General features: G+C 47.8%; 1 protein-coding gene across 1 annotated transcript in view; it reads left to right on the forward strand.

Annotated features, from left to right (window-relative positions):
• The window catches only part of NSG2 (neuronal vesicle trafficking associated 2), a 63436-nt gene extending 45956 nt beyond the window's left edge, over window positions 1-17480 (forward strand). Inside the window, exons 4-5 of the mRNA XM_061129443.1 lie at window positions 13871-13981; window positions 17205-17480. Coding sequence (XP_060985426.1) covers window positions 13871-13981; window positions 17205-17396 — 303 coding nt within the window. The 3' untranslated portion in view covers window positions 17397-17480. The remainder of the gene's footprint in view (window positions 1-13870; window positions 13982-17204) is intronic.
• The last annotated feature ends 505 nt before the right edge of the window (window positions 17481-17985 follow it).

A 17985-nucleotide genomic window follows, 5' to 3' on the forward strand; every position in this document is an offset into this window, starting at 1 on the left:
GTGATGTGTGTGTGTTCACTCTGGATGCTAACTGCGATCATTACCTTAGGCTGAAGTGAAGTGAAGTGAAGTTGCTCAGTTGTGTCTGACTCTTTGTGACCCCATGGACTGTAGCCTACCAGGATCCTCTGTCCATGGGACTTTCCAGGCAAGAATACTGGAGTGGGTTACCATTTCCTTCTCCAGGAGATCTTCCCGACCCAGGGACTGAACAGGGTCTCTCGCATTGTAGGCAGATGCTTTACCGTCTGAGCCACCAGGAAAACTGGCTTGGGCTAGGCTTATGCTTTAGGGCTTCAGGCACGATCAAATTCTATTTCACAACAGCTGGTGGAAAGAAGTAAGCTGAAGATTTGAAAAGGCAAATCAACTTGCCCAGGGCCACAGCAAGTAAGAGTTGGAGCTGGACTTTAAGACAAGACCATCTGGAGACTCTACTCCATTCACTGTTTGGTGCTAGGGAGAGGGGTAGGAGAGGGTGGGAGAGGGTGTCATTTGGGCAGAATTTATGGATTCGGCGATCCTCTCGCACTTTGTACTCAAGCCCTTTTGTCAGGATCTTTGGGGCCGAGCCAGGAGCAAGGCACCGGGCGGCCTAATTCTGTCTCTAGAGGTTCCAGCTGTCACATACAGAAGATGAATATCTGTTGGGCAGCTCTGTTTTTATCTCTCCACAAAGTTTTATTTCTCCGATGTGAGTGATTCTATTGCTTTGAGGTTTCCAGGGTTTGCATTCTTCATAAAGAAGGACGGTTTATTGGGTATCATGGTGCTGAGATGGTGCAGTACATGAATGTTAATGAAGTTCATGTTTCCTGGCATAATGAGGGTCCTAGATCAGTGCCGTGGCTTGACAGACGGTGGGAGAGTTTTTTGTTTTTCTCTTCTCTCTTCCTCACTCCTGGGGTTTCATGTCTGCTGTGACATTATCTTCCTGGAATAAGTTTACCGTACACATCATCTTGCTTCATTGCACTGTTACAAACAAATGCAACTGCAGGACAGAGAAATATTTATCAAAAGGTCTGTTAAAGTAGCGTTTAGGGTTGAGGGCTTCAGAAGCTGATATTCCGGAATTCCAATCAGGCTCTGTTACTTCAGTAACCACCTGAGCTCAGACAAGTAACTTTATGCCTCTCAGTGTGCAAAGCTGTAAAATGGGTGTAATAATGAGGCTTATAGGGCTATCATGAGGATTAAAGGAGATATTATATAAGAAGCACTTGACACAGTACCCAGTACCTTACTGAGCAGTCAATAAGCGACTGCTATTATCGGTTAAGCCCAGGGCCAGGACAAGACCAGGTAATTTACAGGCATCATCTCATGCAATCATCACACCAATCTTGTGGGGTGGAATTTTTGTTTCCATTCAACAGAAGAGGAAATAGGAATTCAGAGAGAAGAAGCATCTTGTGGAAGGTCACACAGCTTATCAGAATCTGAAGCAGAATGGGAACCTTCTTGGGATGGGGCCACAGCTACTGCAGAAAACTGCATGGACATTGCCTAGAATGGCAAACCTAGTTCTCTCAGCCATCAGAGAGAAGTTTCTCATCTTTTCAGGGCACAGCAGGCAGACAAGGAGTTTGCTTCATGGGAAAAGCTAACCATTTCCCAGCATCAGACAGACTGCCTCAGATGGCTCAATGCAGTGATTTTATCTGGTTACTCCGTCAGGTGTGGAACAGTTAAAAGGGGCCCTAAAATTCACTCAAGGTGGTACTTTGTGCCAAAAATGAAGAAAGAGGTGTGGAATCAGAATGTGGGATGGGAAATCTGATTTGTGCCAAGTCATGAGCTGGACCACAGAGGCAAACAAGGTACAGTCTGGATAGTCATGACACAGTGGGCTGAGTGCTCTGTGATGACGGGAGAGCAAAGTGTGGTGAGAACACAAGTTAGCAAGGGGAGGCTTCCCAGAGGAGGTGAGATGTTGTGGGCCGGGTTTTGAAGCATGAATAGGAGTTCTCCAAGGGAAAAAGGGCTGGACAGGTATACAAGAGAAATCTGCGTTGAGAAATGGCAGCCTTCCTGAGTGGTTTGAGCCCTTGAAGTGTGTGCTGAAGAGCGTGGCAGATGACACGGCAGGAAAGGGGATCACACATCTGTAGCCCCTACGCCAGGCGGTGTGGGAGGGCACCAGGTTAGCTTCCTGGGGCTGACACAGCCAGTTGCCACACACTGGATAAATGCAACAGGAATTTATTCTTCTGCAGTTCTGGAGACCAGAAAGTCAAAATCAAGGTGTTGGCAGGGCCAAGCTCTCTCTGAAGCCTCTAGGGAAGGATCTGTCCTTGCCTTTTCTAGCTTCTGGAGGCTCCAGCCGTCCCTTGGCTCGTGGCTGCATCACTTCGCTCTCAGCCTCTCTAGCCCCACGCCCTTCTCTCCTCCCTGTGTTTGTCTCCCTCTGTGCGTCTCACATGAGGGCACTTGTCCTTGGGTTTGGGGCCCACCTGGACTGCCCCGGATGATTTCATCTCAGGATCCTTAGTTTAACTACATCCATACAGACCTCTTTTCCAAGTAAGATGATATTTGCAGATTCTGGTAATTAATATGTGGACCTATCTTTTAAGAGGTCATCATTCAACACACTACAGGGCTTCCCATGCACCATCTGATTTAATCCTCAGAACTCTGAGGGGCAGATACCATTACTATTCCTCTGAACAGAAGTGGACACTTGTTGAAACAGATTAAAGGTAAACTTTAGGAGAGCAGGGACGTTCCTGCCTCAGCACTCTACTCTCAGCGTGTGGAATTCTCTGGCACATTGTAGGTGCTCAGTTAATATTTAGTGAATAAATGCTTTATCAGGAACATATCATAGACTGAAAACCTAGGCCATACTTCATAGAGATAGACTTCTGAGGTGTATTACTTAATTATCTGTGTTACCTTGTGAAAACAATATAACCTCTCTGCACTTTAGTCAAAAGAAATGAAAAGGTACTACCTTATGGGGCTGTTGTAAGAATAAAATCATATACAGTGATGAGAAGAGTGCCTGGACACCAGTGCTTGGCAAACGGAATGTGAAGTATTACTGTACCTTGTCTCTAGGGAGGGGAGGGATACGGGTGGTGGTTAAGTAGAGCGCTCTGGGAGAATGTCTCAGGAGCTGTGAGCAGATGGGGCAGTGGCTAAATATCACCTGAAGACTTTGGGGAAGAGGAGAAACTTGTCCTGGGTCTAGAATGAACAGGGGCTTGATGGACTTGGGAGGGGAGACTGACCTTCAGGGCAGAGGGACCAGTAGGCGCAAGAGCTTGGAGGTGGGGAAATGAGCATGCCATCAGGCAATAGAGGAGGGGTCAGCACAGAAGGGGCACGCTGAGGTTGCACCAGGAAGGGCCTTGTCTGCTGCGTAAGGGGTTCAGACTTGACCCTGTAGTTGTGACAGCTCATTCACATGAAAGCCACATGCCGAGGTTGGTTCGTTAGAAAGTCTGGGGTGGTCGGGAAGCCAGGAGGCTGGAGCTCAGGGAAGCATTGAGGAAGCTGCTGCATGGATGCTGGTCCCACCCAGGAAAGTTATGATGAAGATAGTGGAGAGAGACAGCCACACCATGCTGGAGGCAGAAGCTCTGGGAGCTGGAGGCTGACCAGGGTGGGGTTCAAGGAGACCAGTGAGTGATGGCAGGATCGGCTGCAGGAAGGCAGGTTCCAGAGGCAGGTGGGCAGAGTGACTTCCCACCATGGCTAAGGCAAAGACACCAGGCTGGTTCTGGCATGGTGAGTTCAAGGTGTCCTTGAGGACATTGGCCAGACTTATCTTTTACTAAATGTGGGACCTTAAGCAAATCACCTTACCTCTTAGAGCCTCAGTTTCTCCATCAGCAAAATGGGGTTAAGAATTCTATTTGCTTCATATGATGGTGGTCATGTTAATATACAATATGTTCCCAGTATTCCTCCAATACTTTGGGTACCTGATGCAAAGAACTGACTCATTGGAAAAGACCCTGACGCTGGGAAAGATTGAAGGCCGGAGGAGAAGGAGACGACAGAGGATAAGATGGTTGGATGGTATCACTGATTCAATGGACATGAGTTTGAGTAAGCTCCGGAGTTGGTGATGGACAGGGAAGCCTGGTGTGCTGCAGTCCATGGGGTCACAAAGAGTAAGATACAACTGAGCCACTGAACTGAACTGACTGAATTTCCCAGTAACTCCCAGCACCTATTGTTACTATGACAACCACTACTGCTACTGTTACCATTCTTTGGAGTGTGGACCACTGAGAATGGGCATGATGACTGAGGCGTCAGCACACCTTTGCCAGAGCACCTGGCTGCATGCTCTGTTGTAAGTTCTTCCTCTCTTCTCTCATTAAGTGAAAGTCACTCAGTTGTGTCCAACTTTTTACAACCCTATGGACTGCCCACCAGGCTTCTCTGTCCATGAAATTCTCCAGGCAACAAGACTGGAGTGGGTTGCCATTCTCTTCTCCTCTTCTCTCCTTAGTTCAGTTCAGTCGTTCAGCCATGTCTGAATCTTTGTGACCCCATCGAATGCAGCATGCCAGGCCTCCCTGTCCATCACCAACTCCTGGAGTTTACTCAAACTCATGTCCATTGAGATGGTGATGCCATCCAACTGTCTCATCCTCTGTCGTCCCCTTCTCCTCCTGCCTTCAATCTTTCCCAGCATCAGAGTCTTTTCAAATGAGTCAGTTCTTCGCATCAGGTGGCCAAAGGATTGGAGTTTCAGCTTCAGCATCAGTTCTTCCAATGAATATTCAGGACTGATTTCCTTTAGGATTGACTGGTTGGATCTCCTTGCAGTCCAAGAGACTCTCAAGAGTCTTCTCCAACACCACAGTTCAAAAGCATCAATTCTTTGGTGTTCAGCTTTCTTTATAGTCCAACTCTCACATCCATACGTGACCAGGGGAAAAACCATAGCCTTGACTAGATGGACCTTTGTTGACAAAGTAATGTCTCTGCTTTTTAATATGCTGTCTAGGTTGGTCATAACTTTTCTTCCAGGGAGTAAGCTTCTTTTAATTTCATGGCTGTAGTCACCATCTGCAGTGATTTTGGAGCCCAGAAAAATAGTCAGCCACTGTTTCTACTGTTTCCCCATCTATTTGCCATGAAATGATGTGACCAGATGCCATGATCTTATTACTTTTCTGAATATTGAGCTTTAAGTCGACTTTTTCACTTTCCTCGTTCACTTTCATCAAGAGGCTCTTTAGTTCTTTTTTGCTTTCGGCTATAAGGGTGGTGTCATCTGCATATCTGAGGTTATTGATATTTCTCCTGGCAATCTTGATTCCAGTTTGTGCTTCATCCAGCCCAGAGTTTCTCATGATGTACTCTGCATATAATTTAAATAAGTAGGGTGACAATATACAGCCATGACATACTCCTTTCCCTATTTGGAATCAGTCTGTTGTTCCATGTCCAGTTCTAACTGTTGCTTTCTGACCTGCATACAGATTTCTCAAGAAGCAGGTCAGGTGGTCTAGTATTCCCATCTCTCTCAGAATTTTCCAGTTTGTTGTGATCCACCGAGTCAAAGGCTTTGGCTTAGTCAGTAAAGCAGAAATGGATGTTTTTCTGTAACTCTTCTGCTTTTTTGATGATCCAAAGGATGTTGGCAATTTGATATCTGGTTCCTCTGCCTTTTCTAAAACCAACTTGAACATCTGGAAGTTCACGGTTCACGTATTGCTGAAGCCTGGCTTGGAGAATTTTGAGCATTACTTTACTAGTATATGAGATGAGTGCAATTGTGCGGTAGTTTGAGCATTCTTTGGCATTGCCTTTTTTTGGGATTGGAATGAAACTGACCTTTTCCAGTCCTGTGGCCACTGCTGAGTTTTCTAAATTTTCTGGCATATTGAGTGCAGCACTTTCACAGCATCATCTTTCAGGATTTGAAGTAGCTCAACTGGAATTCCATCACTTCCACTAGCTTTGTTCCCAGTGATGCTTCCTAAGGCTCACTTGACTTCACATTGCCGGATATCTGGCTCTAGCTGAGTGTTCATACCATTGTGATTATCTGGGTCATTAAGATCTTTTTTGTATATTCTGTGTATTCTTGCCACCTCTTCTTAATATCTTCTGCTTCTGTTAGGTCCATACCTTTTCTGTCCTTTACTGTGCCCATCTTCACATGAAATGTTCCCTTGGTATCTCTAATTTTCTTGAAGAGATCTCTAGTCTTTCCTATTCTATTGTTCTCCTCTATTTCTTTGTATTGATCGCTGAGGAAGGCTTTCTTATCTCTCCTTGCTATTCTTTGGAACTCTGCATTCAGATGGGTATATCTTTTCTTTTCTCCTTTGCTTTTCGAGTCTCTTCTTTTCACAGCTATTTGTAAGGCCTCCTCAGACAGCCATTTTGCTTTTTAGCATTTCTTTTTCCTGGGGATGGTCTTGATCCCTGTCTCCTGTACAATGTCACGAACCTCCATCCATGTTCATCAGGCACTCTGTCTATCAGATCTAGTCCCTTAAATCTATTTCTCACTTCCACTGTATAATCTTAAGGGATTTAATTTAGGTCATACCTGAATGGTCTAGTGGTTTTCCCTACTTTCTCCAATTTAAGTCTGAATTTTGCAATAAGGAGTTCATCATCTGAGCCACAGTCCGCTCCCGGTCTTATTTTTGCTGACTGTATAGAGCTTCTCCATCTTTGGCTGCAAAGAATATAATCAATCTAATATCAGTGTTGGCCATTGGGTGCTGTCCATGTGTAGAGTTTTCTCTTGTGTTGTTGGAAGAGGGTGTTTGCTATGACCAGTGCATTCTCTTGGCAAAACTCTATTAGCCTTTTCCCTGCTTCATTCCGTACTCTAAGGCCAAATTTGCCTGTTACTCCAGGTGTTTCTTGACTTCCTATAGTCCCTACGGGACTGGGATAGGACATCTTTTTTGGGTGTTAATTCTGGAAGGTCTTGTAGGTCTTCATAGAACCATTCAACTTCAGCTTCTTAAGTATTACTGGTCAGGGCATAGACTTGGATTACCATGGTATTGAATGGTTTGCCTTGGAAACAAACAGAGATCATTCTGTCATTTTTGAGATTGCATCCAAGTACTGCATTTCAGACTCTTTTGTTGACCATGATGGCTACTCCATTTCTTCTAAGGGATTCCTGCCCACAGTAGTAGATATAATGATCATCTGAGTTCAATTCACCCATTTCAGTCCATTTTAGTTCGCTGATTCCTAAAATGTCGATTTTCACTCTTGCTATCTCCTGTTTGACCACTTCCAATTTACCTTGGTTCATGGCCCTAACATTTCAGGTTCCTATGCAATATTGCTCTTTACAGTATCAGACCTTGCTTCCATCACCAGTCACATCCACAACTGGGTGTTGTTTTTGCTTTGGCTCTGTCTCTTCATTCTTTCTAGAGTTATTTCTCCACTGATCTCCAGTAGCATATTGGGCACCTTCCAACCTGGGGAGTTCTTTCAGTGTCCTATCTTTTTGCCTTTTCATGCTGTTCATCGGGTTCTCAAAGCAAGAATACTGAAGTGGTTCTCTCCGTAACCTATGCTCAGAAGTTGGAGGAGGAATCTTGGGTAGGTCTTAGTTGAAGCTATCCCACACCTTGGTTCTTTCCAAGGTTAAGTGTCTTTAGTTTGAGCCTGTGTGTGGCTGGTGGAAGGGCTTGAGACTAGTGACTGGAGAAGAACAGATGTTACAGTGCCCCATCCCATCCCATGCGCATACAGTGTGATTTGTGGTAGGTTGCGTATCTTTGGGTGTGTGTCTAGGGAGAGGGGTGCGCGCGCGCGTTTGTGTGTGTGTGTGTGTGTGTGTGTGTGTGTGTGTGTGTGCACTCTGGGTATTAATTCAATTCAGCATTTCTATTCAGGAAATGCCGGTACTCTCATGGAGTCAAGGTGCCGGCACAGAGGAAAAGGATGAGATTGCTGGCTGTCCAAGGCACTCCCAGCAGGAGGCTAGAGGCTGGCAGGGGAGGCCAGGCTGAACGGGATGTGTCCAGGAAAGTAGCGGATGGAAGTGGGAGGAAGCTGCTCTCCCGGGTCGGAGGAGGCGATCGTGGTCTCCACAGCCCTGGCCTCCCCTCAGGGCTCTTTCCCCACCTCAGGCAACTCCTCCTCCCAGGCCCTGAGCTCCTCTTCTGTTTAGGCTTTGAGGCTGAGCTTCAAAGGCGGCTCTGGCCCAGGGGGTTCTTGTGTGGGGCTCCCCCTCCTGCCCCCGCCCCCTTATCCAGGTTCCTCTCCTGTTCACCGTCCAGATCCTGCTCGGGTTTGGTTTTGTCATTTTTTAATCAGGTGATTTGCTTGTTCAGCATCTGACCATTCCTTGCTCTGCACTCCCCATGTGCTGAGGGAATGAAGGGATGAGCAGGGAGATGGGGAACAGGGAGGATCACATCTCCAAGGAAACTCTCAAATCCAGCACCAGGAACTTGTTTATTTCTAATCCTGGGCTGTTGCATTCGAGAGGTAAAGCCAAGGGCTTTCCACCATCTGCAAGCAAGGAAGTTATATAAACCGAGCCAATCGATGTTGAAGTATGGCCGGCTTTCATGCTCAGAGGCTCTCTGTGGGGAAGGGGAGGGGCTCCTCTCCCAGGTCGTCTTGTCTACCCACAGCCCCCTGGGACCAGGCACTGGGACCCCCCCCTTCCATGAGGTTAATCCCTCTGAAAGGGAGAGTGTGGCTGCCTGCAGGATGCCCTATGGAGACCCACCTTCAGGAAAAATCTCAGTCTGGCACCAGTCAGAAACCTCAGTGGTGTTCCCATCCCCCCACCCAGTAGCCAACACTGACTCGGTCATTAAGGATAAGAATCCAGACGCAGCTCAAACGTCCTCCTCCTTCGCAGAGTCAGCCCCTCCTCCTCCCTCTTCACATCACTCTCCTCACCTCCCAGGCCTCCTCAAGCTGTCGACCCCTTCCACCCTCACAATGCCAGGTCTGGTCTCAGCATTTAGGTCATGCCCTGGTACATCAGCCTCCCCAGCAGCCTCCCTGCCTCCAGCCTTGCCCCTCCCAAATTATGTATGCCTCTGTGTTCACTTCCCCCTTTTACCATCTTTCTGATCCTGTCAACTTTCCTGCTTAAAACCTTAAGGGGCTCTCTGTCAGCCTGGAGCTAAAGCCTAAGTTTTGGCCTGGTCCTTCTTTACCTATTCTCTCCGACCCACCCACTGCCCCAGGCCCGTCTCCCCCTCACGTCCATCCTCTGGAGCAGCCGTGACAACCCATATGGTGTTTCTCGAACAGTTCCAGTCTGCTCTGTGGCAGATGCGGCTTCTGCTGCTCAGACCCTTCTTCCTCCCCTGCCCTGGCATCCCTCCCTGAAGTCATTTCCGGAGTCACCTCCCCCAGGAGCCCTTCCCTGACCCCCCGCCCCCAGGCTGGTGAGGTCCGGCGGCCCCCCGGGCTGGCGCCCTCCCTCATGGCACCACGCTTGTGTTCCAAGTGCCTCTGTCCTCGGGCCCGCCTCTCCCTCGCCCTGTGGCCTGTGAGACCTCGAGGGAAGACTGGTGCCCAGCTCACAGCCCTGACCTCGCTGACCTCCACAGGCCCCTAAGCAATGACCGACCTCGACTTGTTTCAGAAGTTACCAAGGTTCAGTGTGGGGAGGCAGGCTTATCTTTGCCTAAAACGGCCTCCCATCCCCTCCTTCTGGGCCGCGGAAGGCATGGCAGAAGTGAGCCTTGCTCGGGAGACTCCCCTGGGTGGGCTGCTCTCCTGGCGTCCCAGCCAGCATCAGACCCTTGACTCCTGTGGCCGTGTGGCGCACGCCCGCCCTGCTCTGTGCCGTGCCTTCTTGATGCTTGCCTGCACATGGCAAACACCACGGGACTCTGAAGTCGGTCTGGACGGAGCCAGGTCAGGATCGTTTAAAGCACTACCCAGGTGATTCTAAGCTCGAGACCCCTCAGACCCAGTCATCCTGGAGGAGTGGTTCTCGTGTCTGGCTGTACACCGACGTCACCTGGACAGCGCCTTGGGCCCACCGGCACTGACCTGACAGATCGGAGCGCACCGCGTGGTGGCCGTCCAGGCATCTGCCCTCCCTCTCCTTCTTCCCTCCCTCTCTTGTCCTTTTCCAGAGACATGGGCTATGCTCTGCCGGTAGAGCCTGAGTGCTGCGGTGAGTCAGACACTGCCCCTGCTAGGTGGGGCTGTTAGCTCAGGGCCTTTAGGAATGAGAGAGCCCCCCCGCCCCCCCACAAACCCAAACACACAAAAAAACCCACCGTAAGGGAACCTGTCCCACGGCCAGCCTGCAGGGCCTGCACCAGCTCCCAGCAGCTTCACCGGGCTGCCGGGGGCCAGAGCCACTGGAGACGCCTGTGCTGGAGTCTTGTCCTGCTCCCGAGTCACAGAGCGGCTTGGCTCTCTGCTCACAGGCTGGAGCCGCGTGTGACCATTTAGGATGGGGGGCTGTCCGCGGGTTCTCCCAGACCCTGCATCAGGCTGGTGGTGGTGGCAGGGTGGGCAAAAGCTCTCGACTTTTTCTTTGCAAGTTCAAGGTCTGCACGCCCGTGGAGGTGCCTCTGAGCGTGTCTGTCCCAGTCTTGGGGGAGCTCAGGTGACGGGGTGCTTGCAGGAGCTTAAGGTCCCTTTGACAGAATCAGCCGGAGCTCGGGGCATGTATTTTAAAGTTGAGGTAGGAGAAATTCCCTGGTGGCTCAGTGGCTAAGATTCCACACTCCCAGGACAGGGTGCCTGAGTTTGATTCCAGGTCAGAAAACAAGACCCCACATGCTGCAACAAAGACTGAAGATCCCATGTGCTGCAAGTAAGGCCCGGTGCAGCCAAACAAAGCAAAACACTGAGGTAAAATCCACACGACGTAAAGTTAAGAGCATTAGAGTGAAAACATTCATGGTATTGGGCTACTGTCACCTCCATCTAGTTCTGAAATGCCTTTGTACCCCAAAAGGAGACTCTGTCCCCGTCAGCAGTCATCTCCCACCCTCCCGGCAACCTGCGGTCTGCCCTCTGCGGTCTGCCCTGTGGTCTCTATGGATTCACTTATTCTGGATATTTTATATAAATGGAACCATAGAGTGTGTGGCCTTTCATTTAGCATGTTTTCAAAGCCCACCCACATCTATATGAGAACTTCATTCCTTTTTATGGCCGAATAATAGTCTGTTGTACAGATAGACCACAGTTTGTTTATCCATTTGTCGGTTGATAGACATTCGGGCTATTTCTACCTTTTGGTTACTGGGAAGACTGTGCATTTAAAATCCATTGTCTGTGCCCCAGATGCCTGCTCACTGGGCGCTTCTAGGTCCCCAGCATTGGGCAGTGGTCTGGGGGTCTCCTGTCCCTGTAGTAGTCATGCCATCCCGGGGGGCCTAAGCGGGATATGCATCTCTGGGGCACCTCTTGCTCCATTTCTGGCCCGTGACCTCTCTCTCTCCACAACTTGCCGGGGGACTCCAGTCTGCATGCTGTACCGTCTCCCCCCTCAGCTGCCACCACCCCGGCCCTGGCCAGGAGGCTGACGAGTGAGCAACAGGCCGCAGCAGAGAGCTTGGAGAGGGGTCGGTGGAGAGGGCGGACAGCACGTTGTGTGCGCAGTCATTTGGAAATGAATTTCACCTGTCACCATATAAAAGGGAAAAATGCTTTTTCTCTGTATCCTTGCTTCTGACACCAAACGTGTGGTTTTATTCCCCACACCATGCAATTCTCCAATTCTTGGTGGAGGCTGACTGAATTCCCTATGACTTCACTCAATTCTGACATTAACTGTCCTACGTTAGCACACACCCCACAGGTCAGGGGCTCAGTCTCACAAGCCCGCATCCACTCAGATGCCACTCGCAAATCTCAGGCTATAAACTGGGGCTCTCCACCACTTCCCCCACAGGCTCAATGATTTGCTAGAATGGTTCATAGACCCCCGGAGAGCACTTTACTTACTGTTACTGATTTATTGTGAGGGATATTAAATGATACACTTGAACAGCCAGATGAGGAAATACATGGGGCGAGGGCTGGAAGGCTCCTGAGCAAGGAGTTTCTGTCCCAGTGGAGTTTGGGGTGCGCCACCCTCAGAGGCATGGATGTGTTCTTGTTTACCAACCTGGAAGGTTTTTGAGCCCCTTCAGTTGGGTTTTCTGGAGCCTTCATGATTTATTAAAGCATTGGCCATTGGTGGTTAATTTGTTCTCCAGCCCCTCTTTCTTCCCTCCGAGGTGAGGGAGGCAGTTAAGTTACAACTTTCCTATCAGTGGTTTCTTCCCCAGCCTTGGGGGCCTTCCAAAAGTCACCTCATAACATAATATAGCATTAACTCAGGTATAGTTGAAAGGGGTTGTTATGAATAATAAAAGTTGCTCCTTTCACTTTTATGAATTGGAATTATTTCAGGAACTGGTTACAAAAACCAAATATTAGAACAAAAGATGCTGCTACCCTTCTCTTCTCATGTAGGACATTATAAGGGTTTTAACTCCTTGCCAGGAGCTGGGAACAAGACCAAATAGATGTGTTTCTTATATCACAATAGTCTGCTAACCTGAAACTTCATACCCACATGCAGAGGAATTTCATGGACAGTGTCTGCCCATAGGATTCAAATGATTGCATCCCATATCCATCTTCCTCTTTTCCTCTTCAGATTCCTTCCTTTCAGGATTTATAGCTGCTAACATATGACTCCTTTGGGAGCAATGCAGAATCCCATCTCTTCTTGTCCTTATAAACCATGACCTGAGGTGGGAAGGAGATAGGATAGGGACCCCCTCCCACCCCAAGATGATTTTATTTTTCTTCCAAATCAAAATAAGTCTTCTTTCCATGACAGGAATTCTGCCATATTTCTAGGTCAACTGACTCAAAAGGCTACCAGCTTTGAAAGTAACGTAGAAAAAAACTCTGTGTGTAATACTCAGAGCCCAGCATCAGGGGGTTACCCCACCACTTTGCACACAGGTGGTGACATGGGGCCAACGCAAACCTGAAGGTGCCTCTGAAATTAGCCACTTCATCCTTTCCAGTAAACCTGATGGTGCCTTTGGTTGGTTTGGTGTTGTATTTTTTTAAAGCTTGTTGATAATGGTCAAGAGCTGGGCTTTCACTGTGAGCAATTTTGGAGACCATTAGATGCGTCTGAGCACAAAGAGGATATGACTTGACTTAGATTTTGAATGGAGTTCTCAGGTTACTGTGTGAATGCACATAGGGGTCGAGGAGGCCGCTACTGAGAAGGCAGTTGCAGTCCCACGGTAAGGGGTGATGATGGCTCTGGCCCCAGGGAAGCTGCCTGAGAGCGTAAGAAGCGATTCTATGATGCATGTGTTGGAGGCAGAAATGATAGCTTCTGCTGGTGGCTGGGAGGTAGAGCATGAGGAAAAGAGAGTCAGAGAGAACTTCAAATTCTTTGGCCTGAGTGACTGCAAAGGTGGCGTTGACATTTTCTGAGATGGGGAAAGTATGGGTGGACCTGGATGGGAGGGGAGCAAGGGTTTGAGAATGCAATTCAGGTGAGTATTGGACATCCAAGTGGAGGCAGCATAAGCTTTGATATCTGAGATTGGAACTCAGTAGTGGCAGGGAGGTGGTGATCAAAGGCAGAATTACTGAAAGTGATGGCTTCATGATCAACCCCTGCCAACACAAAATTAACAGGGAAAGTACATGGGGAGGGGAGCGGACCTCACACGTGGGGCCAAGATGGAGCTTCCGAGAGTATCGGAAGACGGAGACACCAAGGCTCAAAGATTGCAGGTTGGTGACGGAGCTGAGACTGAGCTGGTTCTTGGGGTCCCTGGTCACCCCCTACCTTTTGTAACATACCAGGCTTCCTACCAGCTCTAGGTTTGGAAGGCTGCATGTGTGGACAGAAAGCAGGTAAGCTGAGGCTGGAGCCTTCTGTTCTGTGTTTCTCCAGGTCACCATCCTCGTCAGCCTGGCCCTAGCTTTCCTTGCCTGCATCGTGTTCCTGGTGGTTTACAAAGCCTTCACTTATGACCACAGCTGCCCAGAGGGGTTTGTCTACAAGGTAAGGGGCTTCTGGCAGGGCAGTGGCTCCTGATGACCGTCCAATTCAGTTTGAGGGTCAACATCTTTTCATTGGCGTTGAAATTCTGGGTATGGTAACCTCCCTGCAAATTGTTTAAAACGTAGTATGTGTCTGAAGAAAATGGAAACACCCATTTGAAGATAACATGCACTCCAATGTTGATAGCAGCACTGTTTACAGTAGCCAAGACATAGAAGCAACCTATGTGTCCATCAATGCTGAATGAATAAAGATGTCACGTGTGTGTGATGTATATACACACACCTGTTTTATATCTGTTATACACACAATGGAATACTACTCAACCATCAATAAGAAAGAAAATTTGCCACTTACAGCAGCATGGATGGACTTGAAGGGCATTATACTAAGTGAAATAAATCAGACAGAGAAATACAAATACTGTATGACATCACTTATATGTGGGATCTAAAAAATACAACAGCCTAGTAAATGTGACATAAAAGAAACAGACTCACAGACATGGAGAACAAACTTTAGTTACCAGTGTGTAGAGGGAAGTGGAGAAAGGCAAGATAGAGGTAGAGGATTAAGAGGTATGAACTCCTGTATATAAAATAATAAGCTATAATGATGCCTTGTACAGCATGGGGAGTAGAGACAATATTTTATAACAACTATGAATGGACTATAACCTTTAGAAACTGTGACTCCTGTTGTTATACACCTGAAACTTATGAAGTATTGTAAATCAAGTATACCTCAGTAAAAAAGAAAACTTTATGCACTCAAGGCATTGAAATATGTTTTTTTAAAAAAGTGTAAAGAAATATGGAAGTAACACCAAAGCAAAATTGATGGTGGCAATCTAAAATTATTTTCAGTCTCTAAAATGCTGTATATTTACAATAAATTTTGATGTGAAATTATAAAATCACAATTAAAAAGTCCTGTGTGTGGCAGAAAGTTTTCAGGCTTTCATGAAGCACTTGCTCTCCAGTAGGCAGTAGAGGGCGCTCTCCAGAGTGTGGGAAAGGGAGGCAGGCTGGCTTAGGACAAGTCAGAAGTAGATCACTCTGCCTTGGGGCGATCCTGATTTAATGGCTGATTCCTTGTCCCTGCAGAGATGTGAAGACAGGGAACAGAACTTCTGAGGTGGCCTCTCCCGTCTTGCAGCTGGGCCTCCTCCTCCCCCAATCTGATCGCACGCCTTCCCTTGAAAGACAGAACTGGCTGCAGGACCCCCAGCCCTCCCCCCGCCCCTCTGAGCCACAGGTTTCTCGCCTGCAGTGGGCACCCATGATGTCTGCCCACGGGATTTTGGAGAGAATTTAAGTAAAATCAAGACAGCAAAGGGCCTGCTAGAGAATGGGCTGGCAATAACTGTTTAGAGGTAATAAAGCTAGAATCTAGTTCAGAGTTGACACGAATATTGATAAGTAAGTACCACTTACTGAGTACCAATTAGATGTCACCTTCCTTCCTAGACATTTTCATAAATAGTATCTCAGTTGAGCTGTCTACCCGTTCTGAAAAGGAGGTTTCATTGCCCCTATTTTGCATCTGAGCAAACGGAGATTAAGGGCATTTTGTCTTGAGAGTTTTCCAAGACATCACTGCTGTTACGTTCCAAAGTGAGAGAATCAAATGGGGAATGTTCTGCCTTCAAAACACATGTCCTTTGGTTCTGCCACATGACTTCCTAAGATGACCTTCTTAGGTGTTAGAAGCTGGGATTCTGAAAGACTAGCAATCACTATCAGTATTGGGTGGTCAGTAGGAGACAGTGGAATAAACTATGATGTGTCTGCATATGGAATTCCAAACAACTTCAACAGTGAGTACGGGGGTCTCCAGACACAGAGAGAGAATACCCTCTGGGATAAGAGTGAAGGAAAAAAGGTGCTGTTTTTGAGTGAGGAAAGGGAAAGTGAATGATGTTTGCTTATATTTTCAGAAAGAAATTCTGGAAGGATAAATTAAAAAAAAACAACAACTAAGAAATATAGTGAGTCAGGTGGGCAGGGAGGGAACAGAACAAATAGGAATGAGGAGCCAAGGCTTCTCTGGCTTTATCTTGATATGCATTTGTCCTGGATGTGTGTCAGTGTTTGACATGTTTGTAAAAACTAAATTTAAAAAAAGTCCTGAAATGAAAACCAAGCTAAAATCCAGCTGTATATCAAGTTGAGGACTAAACTTACCAAGAAAATAATTGCTCCAAATGACTGCATAATATAGTATACTGACTCTACGCCCTCAGTGGAATGTATTCTAAGGACACAGAGAGCTGCAGAGAAATGATATAGTCAAAATTCAGTAGTTTGTTACTCATCATATTGCTGTTATTTTGGGACCACTGGATTGATATTGTAGGATAATGCAAATATATAATTACATGTTGCTAGGAACCAAGGCTTTGATATAAGAAGAAAGAGTAATTAATATCCAATCAAAGAAAAGAAATGGACAGCAATTGGCTACAGGCAGTGGTCCAGTGAAGCAGTTAGGAGCTGGGTGAATCAGCCAGGTAAAGAACTATCAACAGTGTCCAATGTATCCCTACAGTTAGTAAGCAGAAGGTGTTGACCTTGAATTAGTATTGGCATCGGTTTCCTCCCTCCTTCCCTCCCTCCTTTTCCTTCCTTTCTTTCTCTCTCCCTCCTTCCCTTCCTTCATTTCTTCTCCTTTTATTGAGGTTTAATTGACATATAACATTGTATCAGTTTCAAGTGTTCAACATAATGATTAAATATTTGTAAATACTGCAGAATAAGCACCACTGTAAGTCAACATCCATCCCTCTTCGTAGTTACAAATTTTTTTCTTGCGATGAAGACTTTTAAGACCTACTCTCTTAGCAACTTTCAAGTATCCACCTCAGTATTATTAACTGTAGTCACTATGCTGTACATTACACCCCCAGGACATGCTCATTTTATAACTGGAAACTCGTATCTTTTGGTCCCCTTGACCCATTTCTCTCACCCCTTCTCCGCCTCTGGGAACGATTCCAGCATCCGATTAGCTTCTTCTGGCTTCTTGTAGGTGGCAGCTTTGATGATGGTGATGGTGATGACATGAAGGAAGTTCTGACGAGTACCAGGCCCAGGCCGGATGCCATCCCCTGCCAGCTGGCTGCGAGCTGGGGATGGCCGGGGCCCCCAGATGGGGTGGCCTCATTGCAGGGCAGGTGGGAAGTGTTCGCTGAGCTCCTCCTGACTGTCTCTCTCTTCCCCAGCACAAGCGCTGTATCCCGGCCTCCCTGGATGCTTACTACTCATCCCAGGATCCCAGCTCCAGAAGCCGCTTCTACACGGTCATCAGCCACTACAGCGTGGCCAAGCAGAGCACCGCCCGGGCCATCGGGCCGTGGCTGTCAGCAGCTGCCGTCATCCATGAGCCCAAGCCGCCCAAGACCCAGGGCCATTAGAGGCCCCCGCCCAGCCAGCATGGGGAGTGGGGAGGGGAACCCTGCTGGCTAAGCCGAGCTCCAGTTACAAGACAACACTGTACTCCTGGGATATGGGGGCGGGGGTGGGGCCGGGGTGGGTGGGGGGAGCTCACCGAAAATCTCGTGCACTGGAGTTGTCTGAATCAGTATTTCTTTTTGTCCTTTGGTATCGTTGATTCGTCCCCGAGTCAGGCCCATGTACAAAGGCATGTTTCGTGTTGACTGTTCCCATGTAAGATATTTTCAAAGCCACTGCTTATTATTTGTTAGGAAAACTTAAAAACAGGAAAGGAGAGAAAGAAAACGAACATGGAAGTTGTAGACTGGCTGCATCTGGAGTGTGTTGAAGGGTGGTGAAGAGCACAGACGTTCCGGGCTGCTCAGGCTGGGGGAGATGGTTGCTTCAGGGTGGGCTTCGGAAGGTGCAGAATGCGAGTGAGGCAGGAGGTCTGCTCGCTTGGCCTCTGGCCTGCAGAGGAGGAACACTGAAAGTTAGGAACTGTCAAGTTAGGAAGAAGACTGAGTTTGGCATTTGTAAGGCCGGGTCGCACACAACCCAGAGAGAAAA

The sequence above is a fragment of the Dama dama genome, chromosome 25, assembly GCF_033118175.1.
Source record: "Dama dama isolate Ldn47 chromosome 25, ASM3311817v1, whole genome shotgun sequence".
NCBI classification, from domain to species: Eukaryota; Metazoa; Chordata; class Mammalia; order Artiodactyla; family Cervidae; genus Dama; species Dama dama.